Here is a 27,539-nt window from a genome sequence, read left to right on the forward strand (position 1 = left end):
ATGATACATATAACATACAAAATATGTGTTGGTCTACTGTTTATGTTATGTTAAACAGTAACATAAAGGCTTCCAATCGATAATAGGCTATTAGTGGTTTTAGGGGAGAAAAAAGTTATACAGGGATTTTGAACTACAGAGGGGGTCAGTGCCCTGAGCCCCTATGTTGTTCAAGGGTCAACTGTATATTTAATAAAAGGAGCAGGACAAGGGAAATGTGTAGAAACACAAGAACTCTTTGGCAGAATAGAAGTAATTCGGCCCTTAGGAAAACTATCATAGAGATTTTGGTAGCAAAAGGGATAACGGTTGGATAGGGTCAGATTTTACCATCCGCTTTAGGATAAAGAGTTTCAAAAACTCAGAAGAAAAATAAAGGTAGACGTTTTTAGTTACTGGGAGCCTAGATGCAGAGACTCAAAATATATGAAAAGCTCTTTAAAATGCTATTCTGACTATACAGTCAGCTTGATAGGAGGAGAGGTACTCGTAGAAACCCATGATTACTGATACTTTACACGGATGTGCACAAACAGTAAGGAAGGTGCATTCCTGCCTTCGTCTTCCTACCTGGCCTCTCAGCACCACCTTGCCCCTGTGCTCTTTCGTTTGCCTCTCTGCAGAACTTCCACTCTCTAGAAATACAGAACTTGACCTGTTTTTCCCCTTTCCTGGAAAGGCCTACACCAGACCTGCACCTAGAAATCTGGTTCTCTGTCTATACTGGGAAGCTGGGCTTCTTCAAGGAACTGTGCACTTGACACCGGCCCACTTGTTTTTCACAACTGGGACACTTGGAGGCATCACACAACAAATGTACTTCCATCAAAGCTTTGGTCACAAAACCTGGGGGGATGTGCCTCTTCATAGTCTCCTGGGCAAAGGACCTCCCAAGGCTGCTGGTGCTCAGCATCCCAAAGGGACGTGTGCCCTAGCACCTGGGCTAGCTGGCCATGTCGCATCTTCCAAGGCCCAAAGGCCTTCCCCTGATTTGAAGGACATTGCTTGCCAACCTCAAGCAGAATCCTTTCTTCTGACTGAGGAAAAACATCATCTCCTTGTCCCCTAGAGATGGCTGTCTGACCTTCCTGCTGTGACCCCCCTCCATTCCCCTGATGTGTTTCCATGACAACTCGGGGCTCCATTGTTTGCTCTCCTGGAAACAAACCATTTCTAGCCAATTCCAAAAGGCTCAAGCCAACATAGGCACCACAGGGCAGCAAATCAAGTCTGAATCCCACAGTTTGCCAGACCAGCAGCCCCCACTGAACCTCTCTAGGTAAGAGATGATTCTGGTAGGCAGCGGCTGGCCTGGTCCCCCCTGCCTCCTGTCTCGTCTCTACACCTGCCCTCAGCCCTCTGTTCCAGGGAAAGCAATGAAGGAGCTCTTCTTCTACCGACCCTGTGCTCTGCCGGTTCCCACACCTGTGGGGTCCCTGAGAGTGAGAGCATCCTTCCACACTGCTCCTGTCTGGTCTGGGCCCTCTCCCCCACTGTGTCTAAGCCCAAACCAGGATGGAAGATGGTGTCAGGCCTGACATGCAGGACGCTTGTCACTTTAAGAATGACAGTCAAAGCCCCAGGGGTAAGTTTGGAGCTCCCTGAGGAGCTCAGCACAGGGCTTGTGCCAGCGCTGTGGCTCTAGACGACTTCACTTGGGACCCTGGACGCATACCTCTTTCCACACACCTCTACCCCAGCACTGGTCACCAGCCTCTCTAGCTCCCCACTCAGATTGTTTTCCCTCCTTTATGACACTGGGCTTCATTGGACTTCTGTCAGTAATTTTCTCCAGTCCTGGTCTTCTCAGTTTCCCCAAATATTCAATGGGTAATAAATAGCTCCTTGCTTCATTTGCCAAGAAATCCCAGAGCAAATGGCCCTTTCCTGGGGCCTCTGCCATCTGCTCTGCTACCCTTTGCTGCCCTCCCCTGGCCATCAGTGTCACTGCAAATAGCCTTTCAGGGTTCACTGATGTGCTTATTCAATAAACTCTTATTTAGGGTCACTCAGTACTACCGTGTTTCCTGAAAATAAGATCTAATGCGTCTTTTGGAGCAAAAATTAATGTAAGACGTGGTCTTATTTTATTATACTATAAGACCGGGTCTTATGTAAGACCAGGTCTTACATTAATTTTTGCTCCAAAAGACGCATTAGAGCTGATGGTCCAGCTAGGTCTTATTTTCAGGGAAACATGGTATACAATGTCTAGATTTAGTGATAAAAATACATGGTGCTTGTCTTCCAAGAGCATAGTCTAGTGAGGAGAAGGGGAGAGAGGGAGTGGAAGTGGATGTGAATGAATGAATGAATGAATGGGAATGAATGAATTCTAGTGTATCCCATTGGAAGCCTGGATTTGCTCATCATTCCACAGACTTGACCTCCTAGCACCTTCACCTGACAAAATCCTTAGACCTGAGCTGGGGACTTTGACCTCCCTCCAGTAGTGGAGGGTGCCAGAGACTCTGCCTTCTTTCTCCCTAGGATTTTATGATTTTTCATTTATAAATCAAATGTTTCTGAGTGGGTGCTAAGCAATTTCCCAAGCACAGGAGATGCCCTGGGGAAATACTAGCTCCATCCTCCATGGAATTTATAGTCCAGCTAAAGGGATAGACATAAGTAAATAATCAGATTGCTTAATAACAGTTATGGTAATTGCTATCTGGTGCTATGTTCTCAGTTGTTTACACCTAATAAAAACCCTGCATGGCAAGGAGAGGGCATGGGATCCATGGTTTGGGGGTAGAAGGAATAAACCACACAGGAGCACAGCCTATGCACACAACACAGTAGGCATTTTGGGAAGTGCTGAATTATCAAAGAGGCTGCAGCGTAGAGAAAGGTAACACTTACCGTAACTGTTATTAAGCAGAGAAAGGCTGAGAGAATCCAGCCCGTTGTCTCCAACAAGCTCTGCTGAAATCAGCGCTTGTGTGCTCTCCCTCACCTACTGCATGCCCAACCCACTCCGACATTCTCTGCTGTCCGACTAACTCATCTCCAGATGCAGATCCAGATGTGTGAGACTGTGTTGGCCAGGACCTTGGGCAGGTTCCAGTCAAGGATAATTCAAGAGCCACAGTCCAACGCTGCAGGAACCATATCTGCTCTCTTCACCAATGTGTACCCAGTCCTTCATGCAGCTGGCACATAGGGGGCGCTCCACAATTCTGTGGTATTTATTGAATGAATACATCAATTTTGCATAATTATCCAGGCAGGAGCTTAGCTTCTGCAAAGAATTTAGTCATAATTGGACTCATATGATCCGTGGAGACAGCTATTCCGGTTCATTGTAGCCAGAAGTGGATTTATAACCTTATTTGGTGTATTGGCCACCAACTGCATGTAGACTCTGAGTTGCAGTGACACCACGGGTCTATCTCCAGGCCAAGGAGAGCTCCCCATCATCTGAGATTTAGACCTGAGACATAAGGGTGCCCCTTTGTGCATCCTGCACTCAGCCCCCCTCCGCCAGGAGAGATGAGTGTAAGCCCACTGCGCTGAGAACAGGGGGAGCGCAGGACAGACAGCAGTGTGCAGTGAGGGTTGGGCCAGGGGTGCAGAACAACCAGAAGAACATATTCCCAAGGTTTGGGAGGCAAACCTCTGCAAGGGCTATGCTCTCTGTGATGGGTCCTAGCGGCCCCTGTGCTGGGAGTGGTCGACTTTTACTCAGAGAGCCAGCAGGGGCGGCTACATAGTTTGCTTAAAACTACAGCAGGTTTGTAATTTTGGCCTCAGACAGTAATTACAGCTGCCAGGGCTCCTTGGAGAGATAATTACGGAAAGGATTCAGTGCATTCATTTTATCTAACGCTTAACCATCAATTAAATCATTACCATCTGATCCTATTCCAGAGTCTAGAAATGTTCTGTGAATGTATAATTTTGAAGGCACTGAAGTTTGTTTTCAGATGTTTTTAAGTGAGAAATTGCCCCATTTCCAGAGCCAGCGGAGGCCCATGTGTGTGCTTCCCTGTGGAGGCAGAGCCAGGGATGTCCGTGTCTTGTGGTGTCTAACTCCCTGGAGGCCTGTATCGCAGGAGGGGCCTGGCCAAACCCTTTGGCAGGCAGTGCCGGCTTTGCCTTTGATCTCCCAAGGAGTTCATGGTTTTCCAGAGCAGGATTACTCCTGGGACTTAGAGGTCAGTGGCTGGGGACAGCCCCTTGTTTTGCCAAGAGGCTTCCAGGAGGGTCCTCCCCTGCTGGGATTTTGCAGGGGCCCTGGGCCACCTTCTACTAATTCAAAGCCAAAGATGTGGTCTTTTCACTGTGGGAAGCTGGAAGAATGTGCCTTTTAAAATCATGGGTTCTGGAGTCAGACCTCTGGGCTCTCATTTTGGCTCTCCCACTTCTGACCTGTGTGTCTTTGAGCAAGTTTCTGAACCTCTCTAAGCCTCAGATTCTTCAGCTTCCTAACGGCATAATGATAGACCCCACCAAATAGAGCTGTGGCGAGACTTAAATGAGAAAAGAATGTAATATGTTTAACACAGTGTCTGGTGCTTAATGCATGCTAGGTAAATTTTAATAATTGATATTATTTAACATACAAGTATGTAGAGGGGAAAGAGAGAAGCAGACGAGAGAACCAGAGTGTCCAAAACGTGCTGCTGTCAGGCCCTATACATACTATATTTTTCCCTATACATACATGCTTATGATAAAGTTTAATTTATAAATTAGGCACTGTCAGATTAACTACAATACCTAATAATAGAATAATTATAACAGATATGATAGTGAAAGTTATGTGAATGTGGTCTCTCTGTCACTCAAAATATCTTATTGTACTGTACTCACCTTTTCAGTTTATTTTTTTTATTAGTTTCATGTATAATGAAGCACCATAATAGTTAGACATTTATCATTTATACCCCTTACAAAGTGATAACCCCCCGCCCCTGATCTGCTACCCCTCTGACATCACACAGAGCCATTGCATTTCCACTGTCTCTATTCCTAATGTTGTACTCCACTTCTTGTGAATGAATATATATGAAAGTTCACTGTAAAGAAGCACTTTATTGCTTTTCTTTGGCATATCTAAATTTGCCAGTATCATTACTCTTGCTCTTTGAGGCCATTTTTAAGTAAAGCAAGGATGGCTTGAACACAAGCCCTGTGATACCTGCAATCTTTCCGATAACCGAGAGGCCTACTGAGTGACTGACAGGTGGGGAGCGCCTACAACGTGGATACACTGGACAAAGGGATGATTCATATCCCTGGCTGGACAGAGCAGGACAGCACAAGATTTCATCACGCTACTCAGAAGGGTGTGCAATTTAAAATTTATGAATTGTTTGTTTCCAGAATTTTCCATTTAATATTTTCAGACCACAGTTGACCACAGGTAACTAGAACCGCAGAAAGCAAATCCGCGGATAAGGGCGGACTACTGTTGTGGTCACTCCCATAACGCTGTTTTGTTATATTGTGTTTGCTTTCCTGAACAGGCCATGAGTTCCCTGAGTTCCCTGAAGGTTGTATCTCATTCATCTCTGATCCCCTGGACCCTGGTGTGGGCCTCAGCAATGAGTAGGTGCTCAGTATTGGCTGAATTAGAGAGACAGAGACTGAGGGAAAGAGGGAAGGAGGCCTGGCTTCCCACATGCTTGGTGTGTAAGCCCCTTTCCTGACTCAGAGTGGGGGACCTTCACTGACAATGATTTCAGCAGATTTTCATGTTTAACGTTCTACCCACCGAAAAGCTGACTGGAAAAGGCCCTCACTGACAACATCCCTTGCTTTGCCTGATAGCACAGGATTTCCCTCTCTGGAGGGGCTTTTGGGAAAAGTCTATACTACCCAGAAGGAGAGAAATACAGCTGGGCTTCGGGGTCCCACGGGCTTCCAGATATTTCACATTACGAGGTGATTTGATGACTTTGTGAAACGGAGATGAGGATGGACAGGTAGCAGGGAATGAGAACAGATGATAGAGGAGGCTGTGGCCTCCAGAAGGGCTTCAGAACCTCGAATGTATTCTGAAAGCAGCCTTTGCAGTGCGAGGGTGCCATACTCAGGGGCGAGGGCCTGGCTCTCGACTTCGAGGAAGTGTCATTGCCGCTGATGGCTCCTGGGAAATGAGCAGAATGCACACAGGCACCTCATCAGATCTTAACTTCTGCGCTCAGGACTCTGGTCCCTGCTGCTCTCACCACAAGGCTGAGAACAAGGGCGCAGCACACACCTCCTGTTCCAGCGAAGAAAGCATTCCCGTGTGTGCTTGTGCTGGCTTCAACAAGATGACAGTGCCTTATTTATTGCCGTTTCATGCTGCGATTATTCCACTTCAATCTATGCTGAAAATGGCAACTGTACCCACTGTGCCTCCAGCATTGTGTGGCATGTGGTTTTATTTTCCAGACTTAACTGAAATTGTTTCATAAAGTGGCAAAATCTCCTCTGCTACACACCCAAAGACTTCTCTCAGAATAACTCACCTTCAACATAATTCTGCAGTGGGTACACTGAGTTAGAGGCCCATCTCTACAGCTTCCAAAGAGATCTGAATGTCCCTCCCCACCCCCACTGTCACCACCACTGCCATAATGCCCAGCTGTGGGATGAGTTGGCACCAAGGTGTGACACATCCCTCGCCTGGTTATTAGTGCGGGGCAATGGCAGGACTTGGAGTGAAAGAGAAAACCAGAGTAGCAGGGGCCTTCGTTTTCCTAGATGGAGGGCAGTGGCCAAGGATGTTGCTGGTGGTCACAGGTTGGAGAGGTGTAGGGTACACAGGTTGTTTGACAAGAAGGTAGAGGAGCAAAGGCATTGAGGAGCAGAAGAGACAATGCTGCCACCTCACTACGAGCTACATGGGATGTGAAGGTTTGCAGTGTCTTGAGAGGGCTGCAGAGAGAGTGATGACTTCTACGGAGAACCAGGATTCACATCAGGCGAGGAGATACTTGACAGCTTTTAACAAAGGGTCAAAGATATGGAGGATGGCAGATAGAGAGCACCCGAGAAGGGGTGGAGGTGGTTTAAAGAGGGGGTTCATTCAGGGAAGGGGAAATACAGGACAGGATGTGGGTGACAGGAGGGAGAGGAGAGATGACTGGACAGTGGGGGCAGAAAGCAAGGGAGGGAAGCCTGGTAGATTCTGTTTCAAGAGGCAATGTCTGCCTTACCTGGAGAAAGTAAGGTGACCAGGCAGCCCCAGGGGTGGGACGATAAAGCCACGACCACCCTCAGACCAGTGTTTTCCCAGAGTTGTTTGAGAGGAAGCCTGAGGCATCTCTCACGCATGCATCCATTCATTCATCCATCACCCAGTGTTCATGAGCCTTGGATCTAATATGCCCCTGGTGTTCCCATCATCTTAGACTCTTACCTGCCTGCCTGCCCTGGACTGTGCCTGTGTAACCTGTCAATCACTGTGTCCTGCCTTCTCAGCGTGAGTCATCGTCCTCCAGACAAGCAGGTGTGCCTTAGGGCCCGTAACACGGTACCTCAGATTAATAATAATACCATATTAGCTTTCCTACATCGAACACCTACTCTACCCAGGGTACCATGCTAAGCACTGTACATGTATCATCTAATTTAACCTTCACCCTGTGAGGTAAACAGTATTATCTCCCCAGATGAAAAACAAAACAAAACAAAAAAGCAGAAAACTGAGGCTTAACTAACTTATTGCACGTCATGAGGCAAAGAAGTGGTAGAGGTAGCATATTGAGGTAGGTTGCATTAATTGTCCATTGTTTCATGCCCCCTCCTCACTCTTGTGTGGATCTTACATTCCGGTGACTTGGGACTTGGCCCTGTGACTTGCTTTGACCAATAGAACATGGGTGGGATGACAGTTCTAACTGAGGGCTTTAAGATGCATCACATATTTCTATTCATCCCCTTGGGCTTCTGGCATCTGTCGTAAGAATTACCTGGGTCCCGGAATGAGAAAACACAGAAGCAGACTTCAGAAAACACAGAATCAGACTTCTCTCTGTCTGGAGCTACGTCCAGCTGAGCCCAGCTGAGCTGTAGATGACCCTTAAACCCATGAGCAAGAAATAAGTGTTTATTGTAAGCAACCAAGATTGGGGGGTTGTTTGGGTTGTTTGTCACTGCAGCAAAATCTGACTAATACATATTTAAATCGAGATCTTTCCAATTCCATACAGTGCTTTTCAAATCAATGTTCTTCTCTCTCAGTGCTCCTCACGCACAGGTACCAGGGCTGTCTGGGCTGGATCCAGATGTGAACCTCTCTTCACACCCTTAGGAAGGGCTTTCTTTCTGCATCACTTCATCATGAACTAAAGCGGGCAACCTATGGCTGCTGCACTCTTCCTTTTCTCCCTCTACCCTCTTCGTAGAAGAAAATTAGCAAGTACCTACACATCTCAGCAAATCTCTCAAACCTGTTTCTCTGCCAGTCAGGCAGCTTGGAAGAGGACACAGCTGTATCAGTCAGATGCAACCAGTTTCTTACATGGTCCATCAATTTATGGGTCACACAGCTATGCTGGTTCTGAAAGATTTTCCCTGTTCTGTGTTGTTATTATTCAGCTCAGTAAAGAATGTAAAACTAAAATAATGCCTAAGAATATTCTGGAATGTTCTTTTGTTTTTGTCCTGCTGGCACTGATTCACTATCTCTTATGATCTCACATTCCCAAATGATTTGTCATGTACGTGTTTTGCTAATTTACTTTCAGTTGTTTTGCTTCTGCTGTTTCTTCCCCACCTAATCATCTGCTTCAATATAACCATCATTTTCAAAACCAGTAGGATGTGCAATGAACAATAGGCAGTAAAATTGATTAACTGAAAGCCCTTTTAAAAAAATCCTAAAAGCTAATGGAATACTTTTTTTTTTTATTTCATTAATCATGTTATGTTCTGTGGGTTTTTCCCACAAATGTGTTTTTAAATGTTGTATTCTAATAAGAGTACACTTTGTAGCTACAAAGATTTGATGCCTTCACATTAGAACATGATTTTCCCTAGTTAACATGAAAAGCTCTGAAGTGAAAACTTGTGATTTTGCTTATGCAGCATTCCTCTCTCCTCTTCTGATAAAAGAACCCATTTTCCTTGAGGACTCAGCCATGTTCCCTCTCTGTCCATGGGGTGTGGGTAGACCTAACGACACCCTCAGCTCCAGGGGCTCTGTGTCCCCCAGGCTGTGTCCAAAGGCACGTTCAGGCATTGGTTCAGGATGGGGACGTGATCCAATTTAGGCCCAGAAGTTTTGTAGAAACTGTCTGGAAGAGTCACCTCTTTCCTCTGGACTTGGAGCTGTCAGAATGCAAGTGTGGAGGCCTAGTTGCTATCTTACCATCACAGCAGTAGGACCTGCCCCAGAATGGAGCAAATCAAAAGAAAGTATCGCTGAGAGGTGGGGAAAGTGGTAATGAGTCCTGATGACATTGAACCTCTGGAGGGAGGGAGAGATGATAGGCAGACTAAGAAATTGTGAAGTAGTGTGTATGTATGTATATGTGTGTGTGTGTACACATACACGCGCACACACACACTCACACACGCACACATATTCTCATTTCTCTGTGTTTTTTCCTTTTCTTCCCCTTTCTCATTTTCCAAAAATAGGACTTTGCATTCACTCATCTTGGGGTGGGTGCCCACCCTCGGTCCTAACAGCTGAGGTAGGAGGGTGTGAGGGAAGAGAGGATTAAGAGAACTCCGTCTCTTGTAAGCATGACTTCCAGGGACTCATTGCTGTGGGTGGGGGCACTGCAGATGATGGGGAGGGGAGTGTCGTCAGTGTGAGCTGGGAAACACTCCTAACCCCATGGCTGGCCATCGGATTATTTATCGTCGGTTCCCACGATGGTCTTCAGTGGTCCTGACCTCTGCACTCACACATTCATTCAGCCGACATTCATTGAGCACCTGTCATGTGCCACATGCTGTAAGAGGCACTAGCAATGCAATGTTGAGCGAAGCAAGCAAGATTCCTGCCACCATGGAGCTTGCATTCTGGTGGAAGAAGACAGACAAATCACACACACACACACACACACACACACACACACACACACATACACACACACACACACAGAAAATAGGTCATGATAAGTTCAAGCATGAAAAGTACGCCAGAGGGATGTGATAGAAGCTGCCTTTGTGTTGGGGGGTTGGGAAGGTGACACTAAACAGAGACCTGGAACAAGAAGCAGACAGCTGAGCAAAGACCTAGGAAAAACGGAGAGAAGGCAGGCGTGGCTGGGACACAAGAGTCCTCAGCAGTTGGGGCCAGGACAAGGAGGAGCTGCCCTGCCTTCTGGTCCCGGCCCCTCATCAGGAGCTCCAGGGCAGAGGAGCTAAGCTCAGCCTGACCCCTCTGCAGGTTCATCTCGCCTGACAGGCCAGGTGCTCGCAGCAGAGCCATGAGACCTCAGCTTCCCCACAGGTAACACCAATGCCTACTTCATCCAAGATTAGCCGCCCTTTCCTGGTCCTTGCTACACCCTCGGTCACTATTCTCTTATCCCCTTATTCCCAGCTCCTTAATAAAATCCAAGGTCCTCAGGTTCACCTGATCTGAGCCTCCACCCTCTTTATCCTAAGATGATTTCCTCTCCCTACGTGGCTCAGTGATTCCCTGAAGAATGGTTGCGTTTTTCACAGGTTCCGATTGTCGCTTACCCTTTCTGCCCCCAGCGGTCCTCCAAGTTTGTCTGCTGGTCATCTGTAGAGGTCTCCGGACTGCTTCTCCCAGCCACCATCTCTCCCTGTACTGCTTACTCCAAGTTTGGACACAGCCCCTCCTCAATTCCCCAGAGCACAGCTAATGCCAGGCTGTAGCATTTAATGAAACTTTCCTAAGGGTTGGTGATTACAACACAAAATAGATAATGTAAAACTGATAAATCCTATAACCAGGGAAGGAAACATCCACCTCATGCCATAAGTGTCCCTGCCAGTAGAAAAGTGTCTGCAAAGAACACACTTTACATCATTCTGTGGAATAGCACAGCCTCTTGGGATCTTAGCCTTTCAGGCTAAGGCAGGATCTGGGCTTTACTTTTGATAATCTAAGCCCCTCAATAGCCCCCCAAAGAGCTTCTCCCCTCCCCCAGGCCATGCAAACGGTCCTGCAAGTGTCCCTTTCATCAGGACCTGGGGCAGAGGAGAGGCCTGAAGCTGAAGTCAGTGCTCTCCTCACTGCCAAGTGGTCTGTACGCCTGGAGGGGTTCCTGTTTCTAATTCACACAAAGGCCCAAAGTTAATAGCATTGTGGAGAGATACATTTCCTGGCTTGCTATCAGTCATATTTTTTTTAGAAGAGAGCAGCTACTCAGATAAGAAAAAAATTAATTGTGCTGATAGTTCTTTTGTTTGTTTTTTTGACATTGTGAGAATCTCTGAGATGAAAAGCTAATGTAGGAATAATACCAAAAATGTTGATATTACTAATCACATACCAATATAAGCCTCTAAATCTTTGGAGAAAAGAAAGTTTCTTATGCATATCTTCTGTTCAAACAGCAAATACATTTAAGGATCTCTGTCTTTCTCTCTCAGAGAAGAGTAAGCTGTAAGACATTACGTTACCAGAGATTGAAAGGGTTCTTGGTAAACATCACTGGAAGGAATTCCAGGACGTACCAAAATATTAAGACATGCAAACAAAGGCAAGCAAGCCAAACATTTATTAAAGAAAGGAAATAGCCCAGTATACTCTCAAGATGGCGTGAGAGTGGGCAGGCCCAGGAGAAAAATGGCAACTGCACCAAAGAACAGAGAAATTTAGGATTATGTTTGAGGGCACAAAATCTGCAGGGGGTGGTGTGGCAGGCGTTCCCAGGGCAGGTCCTTGCTATTGATGACTACTCCTTCCCATCAGGAAGGATTCCCTTATGGGGACTGTCAGGGCGACACAGGGAGTGGAGATTTTTCCCAGCTGGCAATGCTAATAGTGTTATAATCCATTACAGTTAGCTGTAGCTGCACTTTTTCTAAGGAATGATCTCATCTCCTCTGTTTTGTTTCCCCTCACGTCTTCCGTCTTTTCCTCCCCGCTTTCTCCACATGACCCTGTTCTTTCTGCCTACACTAACAATTATGTTTTTTAAATTACCACATATTTGACTTTTCAGTGAAGTTCTGTTCAAGCTACTAGATGTTTTTATTCCATACTGTTACACCCCAATATTTAAGCTAATTCTGACAGCTCTTCCCAAGGAAAAACACATCCATAATCACACTTGGAGAAGGAAAGGGGAGCATGAAGGAAGGGCCTGGAGATTTGGAGCGAAGACCCCTGCTTGAGGTCGTCATGCAGTTGGTATTTTATCCCTCAGGGTATCACAATAGGCTACAGATTCCACAACTGTGCTCTTTGGTCTGTGTAAACTCTGGGAATGAATGACCATCTCGGGGGTCAATCTGCTGAAGTGACCCAGTCGGGTGAGGCTGGTCCCAGCCGTTGCCCAAGAAGGAGGTAGCCCTGTGCCTGTCATCTCTCCTTCAGGTGGACTGTAGAAGTGACTTTAGCAGCCCCTCAGTCATTCCCATTTCACTCTAAACCACTCTCCTTAGGAAGGAGAACTCAGATTTTACCAGTTCTCCCTTCTTCAAATGCTTCCACTGACTGGCCATACCTATTAATGTTTTCTAAGCTAATTCTCTTTTTTGTCCCTTTTCTCCTGATGTTCCTCAGCCTGGAATACCTTTCCTCTCACCATGCTCACCACATGAATCCTACATAATCCTCAGCATTCAATTTAAGTGTCATCTCCTCTGTGAATTCACAAGTGACTACACGCCACTTAACATGAAGTGCTCCCATGATACTTCAATTGTAATTCACGTTGACCTCTTACTGCCTCTAGCTTTGGCTTTATAGTTAGATAATTCATCTGTATTCTCTTGACTGCAAACCCCTTGAGGTCTGAGATTGTGTTTTCTCACCATGGTGAAAAGTAAGATCTTTCATTATTCACTGTATTGATGTATCTGGCTGATTTGGGCTCATAGCTCACCTTTGCTGCAGATGGTGATTGAGCCTTTCCTCTGTGGTCTATAGAGAAGTTTCCAGTGTGTAATGGTCCCAGGCAGGAGGGGACTGGCCAGTGTGAGCGTGCCCAAGGGTGGATTAGATTAAGATAGCTGTAGTCTGCACACAGCTCCCCTCAGTGGGTAGAAGCCCCCAGAGGAGAGACACAGGTACCTGCACGTACAGCAGGCTGGATGTACTTTCCTCTAATGTCTCCTTCATGTCAGGCAAATGAGAACTAGAGGACTTTGGGGTCTTGCTTCTTAGCCAGAAAATGCCCACCATTCCATAAGTGGTAATGGTGATATCCTGAAGTCAGTTCACAGGTAAACAAATCTAATATCCATTGTATTGTGCACTAATGTATAGGGTCAGCTGATGGCTGGGTAAGAGATAGATATACAACTCTTTATCATCTCCTTGGTATTTATATTTGTAGCTCTTTTTTATTTATCAGAGCTCCATTTGTTCCTTTTCAGGAAACACTGAATTTAAATACTCTGGTCCTGTTTGGGGACCAGCCAATTAAAGTTCTCAGGAGCCGAAGCCAACTACCTCCCCCTGTCTTCACTGACCAACACTTCCACAGGGCCAGGGTGATAAGGATTATCAAGGCAAGATAGATGCTTGAGCTCTCCCACGTGGTCACTCAACTCTGGTTTCCCTGCTCTCCTGTGTGATTTCCAGTCCAATCTCTAGACTGCTTCCAGGGTCCAAGTCCTAACACAAAAATCTGATCATACCTCTTCCCTACTTAAAATCCTTCAATAACTGCCCTTTGTCCAGAATAAGATCAGGTTCCCTATCTTGGCATGCGAGGTCCTCTGTGACCCTGCCTCCATCTCCTTGGACTTTATGTTGAGGCCATGCCCAATTACTGGTGGTCCACACTGTGTTTTCTATTTACCCCCATGCCCTTGCTCCTGCTTTCACTTCTTGTGCTGTCTTTGCTAACCCTCTTTGCTTGGCTAGATGTAGGTCATCTTTTAAGCATCCGCTCACTGTCATCTTCAGAAAGCATTCTGAAGACCCTCCTATGAGTAAAACGTCTCTTGTCTGTGTTTTCTTCCCCTAGAACCCTGCACCTACCCCTAAAATAACATTTACTGTGTTTCCCCAAAAATAAGACCTAGCCAGACCATCAACTCTGATGCGTCTTTTGGAGCAAAAATTAATATAAGACCGGGTATAACATAATAGATATAACATAATATCCGGTCTTATATAAGACCGGGTCTTATGTTAATTATTGCTCCAAAAGACTCATTACAGCTGATGGTCCGGCTAGGTCTTATTTTTGGGGAAACACGGTAGTGCCACTTGATATTATCTGTGTACGTGTCATCCACAGCACATCCAACTGCTCCGTGAGGCTAGAGACTGTTATTCATCATTGTATAACCAGTACTTGGCAAAATGCCTGGCACAAAGTCAGCGCTGAATAAATTCTTGTTGGATAGAATTCCAATTTTTTCTATCTTACAACTTGGAAAATGATTGCAGTTTTGTGAGATGGACTCTGCATGTTCTATTTTCAACTCTACAGGCATAGTATTTCTATTAATGTATAAAAGTAACCCAGTGCTTCTCTGAAAGCCAAAGAAGCTTCATTTTTCTTGAGGACTAAATGAGCCCTACCTTCCTTCCAACACCCAGTTCTCCAAGTGCAAGGTGACACCCATGAAAGTTAAGACAATGCAATCAAGTTCCCAGTCATTGTCTCAGGTGAGAATTGTGGCAACACAAAAGCCCAGACAGTTCTCATAAAGCTCTCTGCAAGGAAAACATCTTAGTTTAAAAACAGGTTGGGAAACCCACAACCATTTCCTCCAGAAAGCTCACAATTCTTTCATGCTTGCGTATCTCAGCAGTCTTTCAAGATGCCTCTTTGCAGTACCTGTATCATTTATTACATTGTGGCATTCTGTTCAAGTAATGATCAATCAAACTTCCTTTAAAACAAACACTCTGCATAGAGAAATGGGAGAGTCAGTCAATTATTTATTCATCAACAAATATTGGCTGAATACCTAAAATAGACAAAAATTCTTTGCCTAGTGGAGCTTATATGCTAGTGGAAAAAACCGAAAATAAACATTACAAATGAGCATATTATATAATATTGAAAGTAACAAGCACTATGAAAAATATAGTAAAGCAGATAAAGGGGCTCAGAAGTGTGGTAGTGGTTTTTTGGTTGGTTGGTTGGTTGGTTGGTTGGTTGGTTGGTTGGTTGGTTTTTTTAAGGAGGAGGTGTGGTTTTAATAGAGGTACTGTAGGCCACATGGAGAATTGAAACAATTGAGTAAACACTTAAGGGGGTGAGGGAATAAGCCATGTGGATATGCAGGATGAAGGAACAGTCATTATAAAGACCTTAAGGAACTTGTACAAGGAACAGTGAGGAGAGCAGTGTGGGTGCAGAGTGAGCAAGAGGGAAAGTAATAGGCAATGACATCAGGAAGCTAAGAGGGTGGGCAGAGCTTAGGTTACATAGACCCTAATAGAACTTCATAAGGACTTCAGTTCATACTCTGAGATGAACCAGAAACCATTGCAGGATTTTGGAGAGAGACACGTGACATTACCTGGGGTTATTACTGATCCCTCTGGTTCTGTGTTGAGAATAGACTGTTTAGGAGCAAGGATGAAAGTGGGGAGATCCATTAGGAGTCTACCATTGTTATCCAAATGGAAACAATAGAGGCTTGGACCAGTGTAGACACAGGGGTAGTGGTGAGAAGTGGTTACACTCTGGATATATTTTGGAAGGAAACCTAATAAGATTTCCTGATGTAGGACATGACAGAGAGAAGTGAAGGATGAACCCAACGTTTTGGGCCTGAGCAACTGGAAGGATGGAGTTGACATGAAGTGAGCTGAGGAAGGCTGGAGCACCTATGCCGGGCAATCAGGAGTTGGACCTACTAAGTTTGAAGCATTTATTGAATATCTACAAGGACACGTGAAATGGCTGTTAGATGCAGAAATCTAGAGTTCCAGAGAAAGGTCAAGCTATAGTTGTAAAGATGGTTGAGATGTAAATAGAGAAGAGAAGAGGTTGAAGGACTAAAAACTGGGACGTTCCAACACTTCAAGGTAGGGAAAAGAAGAACAGCAGAGAGTGAAAAGGAAAAAGTCACTGAAGTAGTGAGAAAACCAAGAGAGTGTCCAAAGACAAGGGAGAAGAAGTGGTTTTCGGGAGAAGACAATGATGAGTGCTGTCGGACGTTGACCAATAGGTCAGATGAGATGAGGACTGAGAACTGACATTGAGTTTGTCAATGTGCTGAATATTGGGGACGTGGGATTAAATAGGTTAAATAGTGCCCCCCCCATTTCGATGTACCCAGATCCTGAAAATATAACCTTATTTAGAAATAGAGTCTTTGCAGATAGTTAAGTTAGAATGAGGCTCATACTGGATTAGGATAGGCCCTAAATCCAGTGACTAGTGAACACCTAGGAGAAGACCCAGTGAAAACACAGGAAGAATGCAGTGTGACAATGGGGACAGGAATTGGAGTGATGTAAATACAAGCCAAGGAAAGCTAAGGATTGCCAGCAACCACCAAAAGCTAGGAAGAGGCAAGGAGGGATCCTTACCTAGAGCCTTGAGACGGAGCATGGCCCCACTGACACCTTCATTTCAGACTTCTGGTCTCCAGAAATGTGAGAGAATAAATTTATGTTGTTCTAAGCCACCCAATTTGTGATGTTTTGTTATGGCAGTCCTAGGAAACTAATACACTTGATATCTTAGTCAACTACCATAACAAAATATCATAGACTGGGTAGCTTAAACAACAGAACTTTATCTTCTCTTAGTTCTGGAGGCTGGAAGTCAGAGATCAGGGCACTGGCATGGCTGGGTTCTGGTAAGCATTCTTCCTGGCTTGCAGATGGCTGACTGTTCACTGTGTCCTCACATGGCTGGTGGAGATGGAGCGGGAAGGGGAAGGGATGGGGGAGGGGGAGGGAGAAGGAGAGGATGAGTGAGCCCACTAGGTCTCTGGTGTTTCTCATAAGGGCACTAAATCTCATCATGAGGGCCCTACCTTCATAACCTCATCTAATGCAATTACCGCCCCCCAAAGGCTCTATCTGCAAACACTATCACATTAGGGGTTAAGACTTCAATATATAGATTTTGGGGTATACAATTAAGTCCATAGCACTTGGTAAAGCAGTCATTTAACATCTCTGTACCTCAATTTTCTCATCTGTAACATGTGGATAATAATAGTACCCATCTCAGAGAATTATGGTGAGGAGTAAATGAATCAATATATTTAATATTCTTAGAACAGTACATAGTAAATGCTATATAACATTAACTATTATGATTATAAATCTAATCATTTTGTTTTGAAATTAAAGCACTAATTTTCACTTGTTCTTTGGGTAATTCTCACTTAGCTCATTCATTTGACAGATTAAATTTTCTTAAACTTCTAAACACCAATTTCACACTTAATCAAACTCTCTTAAACATTTCAAATTAAATTTTTAAAAAACTTATAAATTTTCTAGCAAATAAAATTCCAATTTTTAAATCATAACTTTTTCCCTTCCCCTTCCCTGACCTGAGCAGAGGGAATTCAGTGCGCGTGCACACGCACACACAGACACAGCAGTTACAGTCCAGCTTTCTGATGAGACTTCCTTCACTCCCTCGTCTTTCTCATCATTCTTGATTCTATAGTCATTTACTGACAGCTGTGAGCTCTTCAAGAGTAGGGTGTGCGTTAGTCATCTTTATGTTTCTAGTGGTCAACACATTTGCCTGGTGCTCAATCAATGCTTGTTGAATGAATTAGTGAATAAATATAATTAACGTAAACTTGGAGTAACAAACTGCAAACATTCTCTCCTTAACTTCACTGGGTAGAGTAAGTTTTTCCTTGCAGTAATTCCCTAACTTGCCCCTTCATCTGAAAAACTATGACAGTACTCTTCTTGCCTTTTGAATGGCTCACTTTATAGCACTTGCTTCTTGCTTGTTTCCTATGAATCCCTCTCAGTGACAGTCTGCATGTTATACATGCCCCCGTCCACCACCCTTCCTCTCAAGGCTGATTTGACAGTGAATCTCAATACATGTTCCTATGAAGTCTGGACTGTTCAGAATTCTTAACTGAGAATCCTTTTTAGAAAAGCATCGCAATGGAGTTGGCATACAGTAATTTGTCTTCCTGGGCATGGTACTTAAGGAGCATACATTTGAATCCATAAACACATGATGGCAGGTCCTGGCTCTGCCATTTACTGCTTTTGTTATTTGTCTTTCTCAGACTCAGTTACCTCTGTAAAAATGTAATTGTAATATCTATCACAGAGGGTCAAGGTGAGTATTGAATGAGATAAGGTAAGCCAAGCTCTTAGGATACAGTAGGATGAGTGAGTGCTCAATAGTAGATTTTACCCAGATAGACTCTTTAATTTTCCATGCTATTGCCCCCATTCTCCTGACTGGCAGTGTAGTTACATTCACACTTTGCTTTATTTCTTTAACATACTGATTCTTTAATGGGTCAGGCTGAGAGAAGAATAAAGAATGCCTTCTTTGGAGAAAGGGAGAAAGTGGGCGTGGCATGATGTTTCTTCATATATTTGCAAAGCTGTGGTGAGTAATAGTCCATAAAGTCCCAAGATTTTTATGCTTTTTTAAATAAAATTTTAAAATTCAAGTTTAATAATGTTAAGTACATATAAGATTGAATCATGTAATGAGTCACTTCAATTTTTGACAAGCTCCTTAGTTCAAAACCCTTAGATACTTCCTGTAATCAAAACCCATTTTCAAATTCACAGGAAGATATTGTCTAATGATCCACTCAATCTTTTCATGTTCTTAATTTGCAGTCAGTTTCAATGGCCTGTCTCATATCAGTTATCATTTTTGTGATCGAAATGGCACTTCACATTACAGTTTTCATTAGGACAGTTCTCATCTTTGGTTTCAATTCAGTTTAATTCAAATCAAATTCATATGTCTCAGGACAATTGAATTCGCTTAAAATCCCCTCTGTTCAGATAAGATTATAACCACTGCTCCTGCTGATGCCGCTGATCTTCCTAATACTTTCTAAACCCCTGGTGCTGCCTCGGAGGCGACTGGATCTGATTACAAGGTCACTGCCGCTGCTGCCCACGGAAATGGGCCTAGCGCTAGCACTGGAGCCAGCAAGGCCAGCCTTACAGCCACCAGTGCTTGAGCCACCATTGCTGTCTTTGGTCTTGATGCCACAGTCCCCCACCATATTCCTACGGCATCAGTGCTTTTCCCAACCACAGAAAAATATTTTCTTATACCTCATTTAACAGAAAGCTTGGCTGAGCAACAGCCTTTTAGGTTATAAGAGTTTGGAAAGATGTCACGATTTGCTTATTTTGTTTTGTTAGGTTAGTTAACTTTTTCCAGTCCTCTTCCCACGAGATAGACAAAAAGGGTTGAGCCATAGCACAATCCACCCACGCCATACTCAAAATTGCCCTTCTCCTGGAACAACTGAACTACTTTTCTCACACTTGACTTACATGTCTGATTTTCCCTAAGAGAAGCTTGTTTTCAAGAAGCTTCTCTTGCAAGACCCCTGGTAAAGAGGACCCCACTGTTCCACCAGACATGTTGAAACTCCTTTATCCCATCATCTTGTGGATGGCAGACCACAAGTATTCCACGGCCTTACTGGCACCATCCAGAGTATGAAAACAAAGGATTCTGGGACCAGACAGTATCAGGGCCCAGAAAACTTACTCAGCTGGAGAAGAGAGAGACCAGTAGTCTACTCCACAGTATTCCCAGTGGCTGAGCTTTATTCCAGCTAACTGTACACAGGAAATCAAGTGAGCAAACCCCAGCACTGGAAGTCAGATTGGAGCTGTACTGTGATTTGGCCATTGGTGGCCTGGCCTCTGCTAGTAGTATTCCTGGGTATGGGGACGGGTGAAAGATCGGTTGAGGTCATAGCCCAGCCCTGTAAGTGGTCCTCACAGGAGGCTATAACCAACCAGATACGGAAGTGCTCCCTAAGGCTGGGCGCTTTGGGAGAGCTCCGCCCAAAGCAGTCTGAAGGGACGGCTCACATGGAGAGGTGTCACTGAGGTCCAAACAGAGAATAGTGTGTTATGTGTAGAACTGAAGGGGGAAATGAGGTACACCTGCAGGTCACTCGCCAGGGGAATCCAGAGAAATGGAATAAGAAGGTAGGAACCCGTAAGTGGGATATGGCACCTGCTGCATACTGCTAAATCGGACTAGAGTTTCTTAAAGTTACCTCATCTGGCTAGATTTAGAGTGCCTAGAAAACCAAAGCAGAAGCTCAGACGTGTAGACTGGACTGACAGAGTTAGTTTAGGAATCATGTAATTGTTAAAGCTTAGACTTTGAAATTAGAAGTCTTAGGTTCGAATCCCTAAATATTTTTCTATAGTTTGGAAAAACTCTGACACTTAGTAACTGTGGCTTTGCGCACATCAGTCTCTCTACATGTCTATATTTTCCAGTAAAGAACCTCATAGGATTATTTTAAGGATTTGAAAAGTTCACGTGATAATGCCTGGCAGACAATTGGTACTCAAAAGCTGAATGGATGTGGCACGTGGCCTAGTTGTAAATAGCAGCACAGCTAATTCCAGACCGCATTCCTTGGTGGAACTGAGCCTGTTGACAGTTTGCCTTCCCCAATAAGGAGGAACTCAGGGTCTGGCCAGCTGGGCCTGTAGGTATGGGTCTCACAGCTGAGAGAAGGGGCCCTGGGAAGCACGGCCTGATGCAGGTGTGGGGTTGGGAAGTAAAACACAACTTTCCCACAGCGTCAGTTGGTCTAGGAAAGTTGTGTTTTAATCACAATATAAGGCAAATATCCATTCATATTTTCCTCCTAGACTCAGAAAGGAGCAACTCTTTCTCAGGGGTATGAGTGTGCCCACACCCAGACGTGCTCTTCAAAGCCAAGGGTCACAGTCAGACATGACTTTCCCTTTACAGTGTATGCTCTGGCTTGTATTACTTTCTCTAGTGGCCTCAAATATGGACATTTGGTCTTTGAAATGCAGTTCATATATTCCAGTTTGAGAATGTTTACAGCTCTCCCACAGTTTATATGTATATTTTTTGTTATGCTATGTCCATGGAAGTGACTTCGCTTTTCTTTCTGTGGCTGCAGCATTAATACCCTTAATCTGTACTGGAAGATACCCTGAGTTTAAGTTGAATGCTGGGCTGAGTGTGAAACACTAAATATCCTGCTACTCTAAGTCTGGGGCTCCTTTGAAAGAGCCTGTTCTTCACAGATTAGAAACAAGGACCGGATGGTGCAGCACTCAGGCAGACCCCCCTCTCCTCCCAGCCTTATTTCCTGCTGCTCTACTCCTTACACCAAATTATGACAAAACTTCCAATGGACCAAACCATATGCCCTTCCCTGTCTTTGTACCTTTGCAAAGACTCTTGCCTCTGCCCGAAATGGCTTTCCATCCTTCTCGCCTAGTGGGCTCCCCTTCAGCCTCAAGACTTACCTTTCATTGTATTAGTTCATTTGTTTCAGGGGTTTTTTGTTTGTTTGTTTGTTTTTAGATTCCACGTATAAATGAAACCATATGGTATTTGTCTTTCTCTGTCTGACTTATTTCACTTAGCATAATACCTTCTAGGTCCATCCATGTTATCGCAAATGGCAAGATTTTACTCATTTTATTGCTGAGTAATATACCATTCTGTGTGTGTGTGTGTGTGTGTATTATATCTTCTTTGTTTATTCATCTATTGATAAGACACCTAGGTTGCTTCCATAGTTTGGCTATTGTAAATAATGCTACTAGAACATAGGGGTACATATATCGTTTTGAATTTTGTTTTTTCAGAATAAATACCCAGAAGTGAAACTGCTGGGTCATATGATAGATCTATTTTTAGTTTTTTGAGGAATCTCCATACTGTTTTCCATAGTGACTGCACCAATTTTCAGTCTTACCAAAGTGCACAAGGGTTCCCTTTTCTCCATATCCTAGCCAACCTTATTTGTTGACATTTTTGTTAATAGCTATTCTGACTGGGGTGAGATGGTATATCTCAGGTGGTTTTGATTTGCATTTCCCTGCAAAACAAAAACAGACTCATTGAAACAGAGATCAAAGTGAGAGTCGTTAGAGGGGAGGGGGATGGGAGGATGAGTGACAGAAGTGAATGGGAATATGGTCAATAATATTGTGATAAGCTTTCATTACTAGAATTAGTGTGGTGATCACATTATAAGGTATATACATGTTGAATCACTATATTGTACACAGGAAACAGTGTATACCAACCATACTTAAATTTTTTTAAAAAGTGTTTAAAAAGACTTAATCTTTCAAATCTTCTCTGTAGACCTCAGTCCCCTTGAAGTTTGTTTCTCCCTCCTCTTTGCTCCTGTGCATTTTAATGTACACCTGTTATTCAGCTTCTCGCGTTGTAATTCTCCCTCTGTGCGCCCCTGTGAGGGGTGTGTCTTACTCATGGAACTGTATCCCCAGCATCCATCACAGTGCCTGGCACTTGTTAGGTACACATTAAAAAATATATGGATGAAAACCAAAGTGTTCTTTTTGTTTCTTCTTCCTACAGAAACGATGACTGGGGAAGAGGACTGCCTTGCCAAGGATGCAGTAGGACCATCGTCCTTCAAAGATCTTAAGTAACCTTTCCTCTCCAACAACACTCAGACAACTCCAGTGACCAAATGCACAGCTGTAACCACAGCAATAACTGGCCCTCTTTCCAGACTGGGTTTGGGGAACACGAAACGTCCAGATGTCTTCAGGTGGCCTAAGGTGGTGTGCTGTAGGGACGCATGTCTCTCAGGGTGAAGAAGCAAGTTCGGACTCTGGAAGAAAGCCAGTGATGCAGCGAGAGTACTGAGAGTACCTAGAGTACAGGACTCTTGGTGATGAACGTAAGGCCCTGGGTGATGGGGGCACAGCACCTGCCCTGGCAGCGACATGCTGACATGAGGTTATTTGCTTTGAATGCCCTGGAAGGACAGAATATTTTAAAATATATCCAGGTGCTAAATAGGCAGCATATCTAATACATACTGGACTACCTTTGAGCTAATAACTCTCCAGAAAATAATTTCACCCAAGAAGTGCTGCGGCTTTGCAAGGAATAACCCCGGGAGAGTAATAGGATAAGCAAGCTGTTCCCCTGGTGAGAAATCTAGTGCAAGGAGGGCTAGTTCACAGCAAATTCACTGCCCCCTCCCATGCACATGGCAGCGAGTACCAGTTGAGCGTGGCTCTCTCTTCTGCTAAACGTAGATTCTGAGGAGTCAGAAGCCCCTACACTGTTTTCTAGATAGCCAGCAGCCACTTCCTTTCAACTGGTTTTGGAGTTAAAATGAAAGTCAAATGTCATCCCTATTAGAGAGGCATACTTCTCAATGGCGTAAGCATTCTGGAATACCCTTTCCCAGGCACATTTGTCCATTGAGGGGGCAGCCTCAGAAATAGATGTACCATTGTGTGAGTTCATGGGGAGATGACACAGCTGTCCCCTGACTGAAAGAGCGACTTTTGGACCTTCTTGGCCTGAGTGCCTTCTGAGGTATTTCCATATGCAATAGCCCAGAGGCATAGCCTTGGGTAGCCATAGACGGTTTCCTTTTCACTTCCAAACACATATATCACTTTCATAGCACTTGGGGAATGGAAATACCTACAAGAGTGAAGGTCAAGGGCTCTCCCCAGGTATCTCATTCATTACTCATCTTCCTTTGTGACCATATCAGCCAACCTACTGCCAGCTGTGTTTCTCATCCTCATTGCTTCTGCCTCCACATGAATGAAACCAAAGTCCTCAGCATACCCTGGGAGGGGGCTGTTACCTAGTGGTCCTCTGCCTCCTGTGATGGATGCAAGGTACCCCACCCACACATTTACACCCCTTCTCCAAGGTAGCATTTCCCTTTTCATACAATCCCTTTGCAGCAAAATCCAGAGTTGGACTGTCGTTTACCTTCCTGGGAAGCTCATTATCTTCATTTCAATTAACATTTCAATGTGGGATTGACTGGGTGGAAGCCGGACCATTGCATGTCTTCAGAAAGTTCTTGTTGTGACAGCTGCTCGTATAAGAAACTACCCTGTGTCAAATCTAAAAAGGATGGAGGCCACTGGTTGTGTGAGGCAGTGTTACTATACTCCACCTTCATGTGTTCTCCAGCCTGCCTCATCCATTTCCATCTCTGACTGGCTTTCAATCTCCAGGATCCAAAGGGGACCCAAGATTCTGCCTAGGTTTGATGACATGAGAAGTATACAACTTTCTTGACCCAAGCTTCCTCGTTGCCTATTCCTCCCATTCAGACATCCTCCACCATACCAGTGTTTAGGACCAAAGCATGAAAGACTACTGCCAGCAGGATAGTCCGCAGAAATATTATCTCAAGAGCCAGGCAGATGAGCCCAGAAGAATGGTTCCAGAGGAACCAGACTGGCCCCAATAGATATCAGGCATATATCCCAATAAACTTTGATATGTCCTTGGCACTGGGAGCCTTGGTAGGAGATCCTGAAGATCTTCCTGCCCAGAGAGCTAGCAGCCCTGGGGCACTAATGAGTGTACTACTGATTGGTTGGTATGACACAGAAGGTGGCTTTGTAGGGACCAGCAGACAGCGAGACCTGCCCAGATGGCGGGCAGGTGGCTTTGTGTCTGGAAAGTTTTGCCCAGCCAGCCCAGCTGTAGCCAGAGGCTGGTTATAAATTTGAACTTCCTGAGCCCATCTGCAACTCTGTCTCTGTTCTCTTGCATTCTGTTTGGTTTCCCTTTAGTTTCCGAGTAAATGTTCCTTTTGAAAAATTCCAACCTTGTCTCATTGAACTTGGTGGGAAAGGTATTCGCCAACGTCTTTTTCCAGATAGAGAAGGAAATTAAAGTACCTTGGGGGAAAAAAATGGAAATGGCAGTGGAACGGGAAACACCCTGGTTAGATCTTATGAAGAGGCCTTGGGGAAAGCTGACTCCCCCAATCCAGTGTCCCCCACCTGACCCTGATTCTCAGCCCCTTCCTCTTGCTGCATTTGTCTTCAAGAAGATCTGCCTTGGATGTGTGTTGCTGCAAAAGCATCTTCCCAGCCAGCGAACTGGGCATCTTCGGCAGGCAATGTGATGTCCTAGAAATACACTGGTGCATAACCCGAGGATGAATAGGGGCGGGGGAAGTAGTGGTTTCTACCATATGGATGTTTTCAAAATGCTCCGACATCATGACTCTATATGGGATGATTTAGTCCTCATGGTCGTCAGTAGAACTGCATTTCCTATGAAGAAAAGAAAGTCAGACTTAAGAATGGAGAATGACAAAAAATATGTATGGGAAATGTCTTGCTATCTTCATGGCCATCCTGTGCTATATTGGTGGGTGTTCCAGTTATCTATGCTGCATAACAAAGCACTACAAAGCCTAGTGGTTTAAATAGAAAGCTATTATCTCTCATGATGATGTGGGTTGGCTGGGCTTGGGTGGTTGCTGTCTCTTGGAGTCTCATGGTTCCTATCAGATGGCAGCTGAGTCTGGTATCCTCTGAATGCCTGATTGGACGGGATATCCATGAAGGACTTTTTGCTCCCTTCCTGGCTTCTCTGCTGGCATGACTAGAGCAGCTGGAGGCTGGTTGGGCATCTTTCTCCACATAGTCTCTCCACATGGTTAGCTAGCACTTCTCCACAACATGGAGGTCTCAGGGTAGTCAGACTTCTTACATAGCGGCTGGCCGCCTTCAGACCTAACATTGCAAGAGGTCCCAGTAGATTCTAAATAACCTCTGAAATAACACAGAGTCATCCCAACCACACACTGTTGGTCAAGAGCAAATCATAGGGCCAATCCTAGATTTAAGGGGAAGGAATTACACTAGAATGGAATACAAGAAGGTGTGGCTCATCAGGGATAGTGGGGGTGGGAGTTGGAGGGGTGTCACTGAATCAGAGAGCTTCCTGGATAGCTGTCACTTTAAAAGCACATGTAATACTTAACATGCATAAGGGTGGGGTGAGGGGGCCAGTAATAAGGGACAGAGGAGGAGAGAAGGGCTACTCATGGACACTTAAATAGAGCATAAGCTAAAGAAAGGTAACTAGTTATGAGTGTTTACAATGTCACAAGAAACCCTGGAGGGAAAACATGATTATTGCCATTCTACTGACTGATCAAAAGTTTCAGTTGGATGCTCCACCCCCCCCACCTCTCTGAGCTACAGCAAAGGTGCACGTAAGACATTCCCAGGCTTGGGAACATACTTAGAGATGAAAATGCTAAGTAGGCTAAGTCGAGGTTGTCCCTTTTCTGAAGATTTCAATTCAGAAAGAATTATTGCAGTTAAGAGAGAGGGATTGTGTAAAATCTAGTTTGAATGAGCAGAACCGCCAGTCGTCCCCTTGCATGAGGTCCCCCTATCACTAGTGTTGCCATGGTGCCTTCTCCAGTCTGCCCCTCCCTCTCTTGCGACAGTCCTACTACATGGAATAGTCAGGGGCCAACCCACCGATCTTCGCTCTGCCCTGGCCTCCATGTAACACAGTCACTTTCTAGAACTTTCAAACCAAAGTTCTAGAAAGTGATTTAATGAACTGAAAAAAGCACATAAAGCATGGGCATGCATATGGCCAAAAACAATGTCTGCAACCTGTGTATGGATCCTGAGAATTCTGCAGGCCATTTTACTGCCAATGGCAGCTGAGGGCTATTGGGAGTGTCCAGGCTGGAAGTGCCCCGGAAGTGCCACCAACACTCAAGCCAGAGGATGTCCTCACCTGTTGCTTTACTGTCCTGTTCTGGATCCCTACAAAGAGTATCTCTCTCACACACAGGATTGCCAAGCTGGTTGCTGATCCACAGCACAACCAGTGCGGCTAAGAGTGGCAGTGAGAGCTCTCTGACACCCAGGTTTTCTCACTGATGAGGCCTCTGACTCTTCCCCCTCCGATCTTCTCTCCTAGCCAAAGAGAGGTGATACCCCTCAATATCCCTTAACGGTCACCTTCGATTGCTTCCCTAGCCACAGACCCAGCGATGCCTGCCACAGAAGTACTGCTTGGCGTCTTATCTTCTAAATCCCAGATAAGTCACACGCAGTGCTCAGAGAATTCTGATGTGTCTCTGAGATGCCCTTTCTGGAGAAGAGACCAGATGAATGGGGCCCTTTGTTAGAGCCATGCTTTTCCACCTTTACACAGTTTTGTATGAAATAGGCTGACCTTCATGAAAGAAGTAAAATGGCAAAGCTAAGAAAAAGAAAATGACCTAAGAGGAAAATTGCTCCATCAAGTGAGGAAATATCCCAGGGAAGACCTATAGGACAACTCCAAGGAAACAGAAACAGAGAGGGTGTGCTGGTATGCTGGGAGCTGCAGGAGGTTAGCCCTGCTCCTCATTTCTAAGTCCACGTATGAGGCAAACAGAAGCTCTGAGCAGGTCCGTGGATCTGTTGATGATGTCAGGTGTAAAGCTCGCTTTGCTCATTCTCCTCATATATCAGATCCAGGCTCTCCAAGGACCATGGC

General features: G+C 44.8%; 1 protein-coding gene across 2 annotated transcripts in view; it reads left to right on the plus strand.

Moving 5' to 3' along the window:
• Positions 1-24,842, plus strand: part of SYT9 (synaptotagmin 9) — a 161,832-nt gene extending 136,990 nt beyond the window's left edge. For both annotated transcript variants that reach the window (XR_012497500.1, XM_019728135.2), the window contains exon 7: positions 22,602-24,842. Coding sequence is in view for 1 of the 2 variants with exons in the window: in XM_019728135.2 (XP_019583694.2) it covers positions 22,602-22,610 (9 nt within the window). In the remaining variant the exon portion in view is untranslated. The remainder of the gene's footprint in view (positions 1-22,601) is intronic.
• The last annotated feature ends 2,697 nt before the right edge of the window (positions 24,843-27,539 follow it).

This window comes from Rhinolophus sinicus, linkage group LG06, assembly GCF_036562045.2.
Source record: "Rhinolophus sinicus isolate RSC01 linkage group LG06, ASM3656204v1, whole genome shotgun sequence".
Classification (NCBI taxonomy): Eukaryota; Metazoa; Chordata; class Mammalia; order Chiroptera; family Rhinolophidae; genus Rhinolophus; species Rhinolophus sinicus.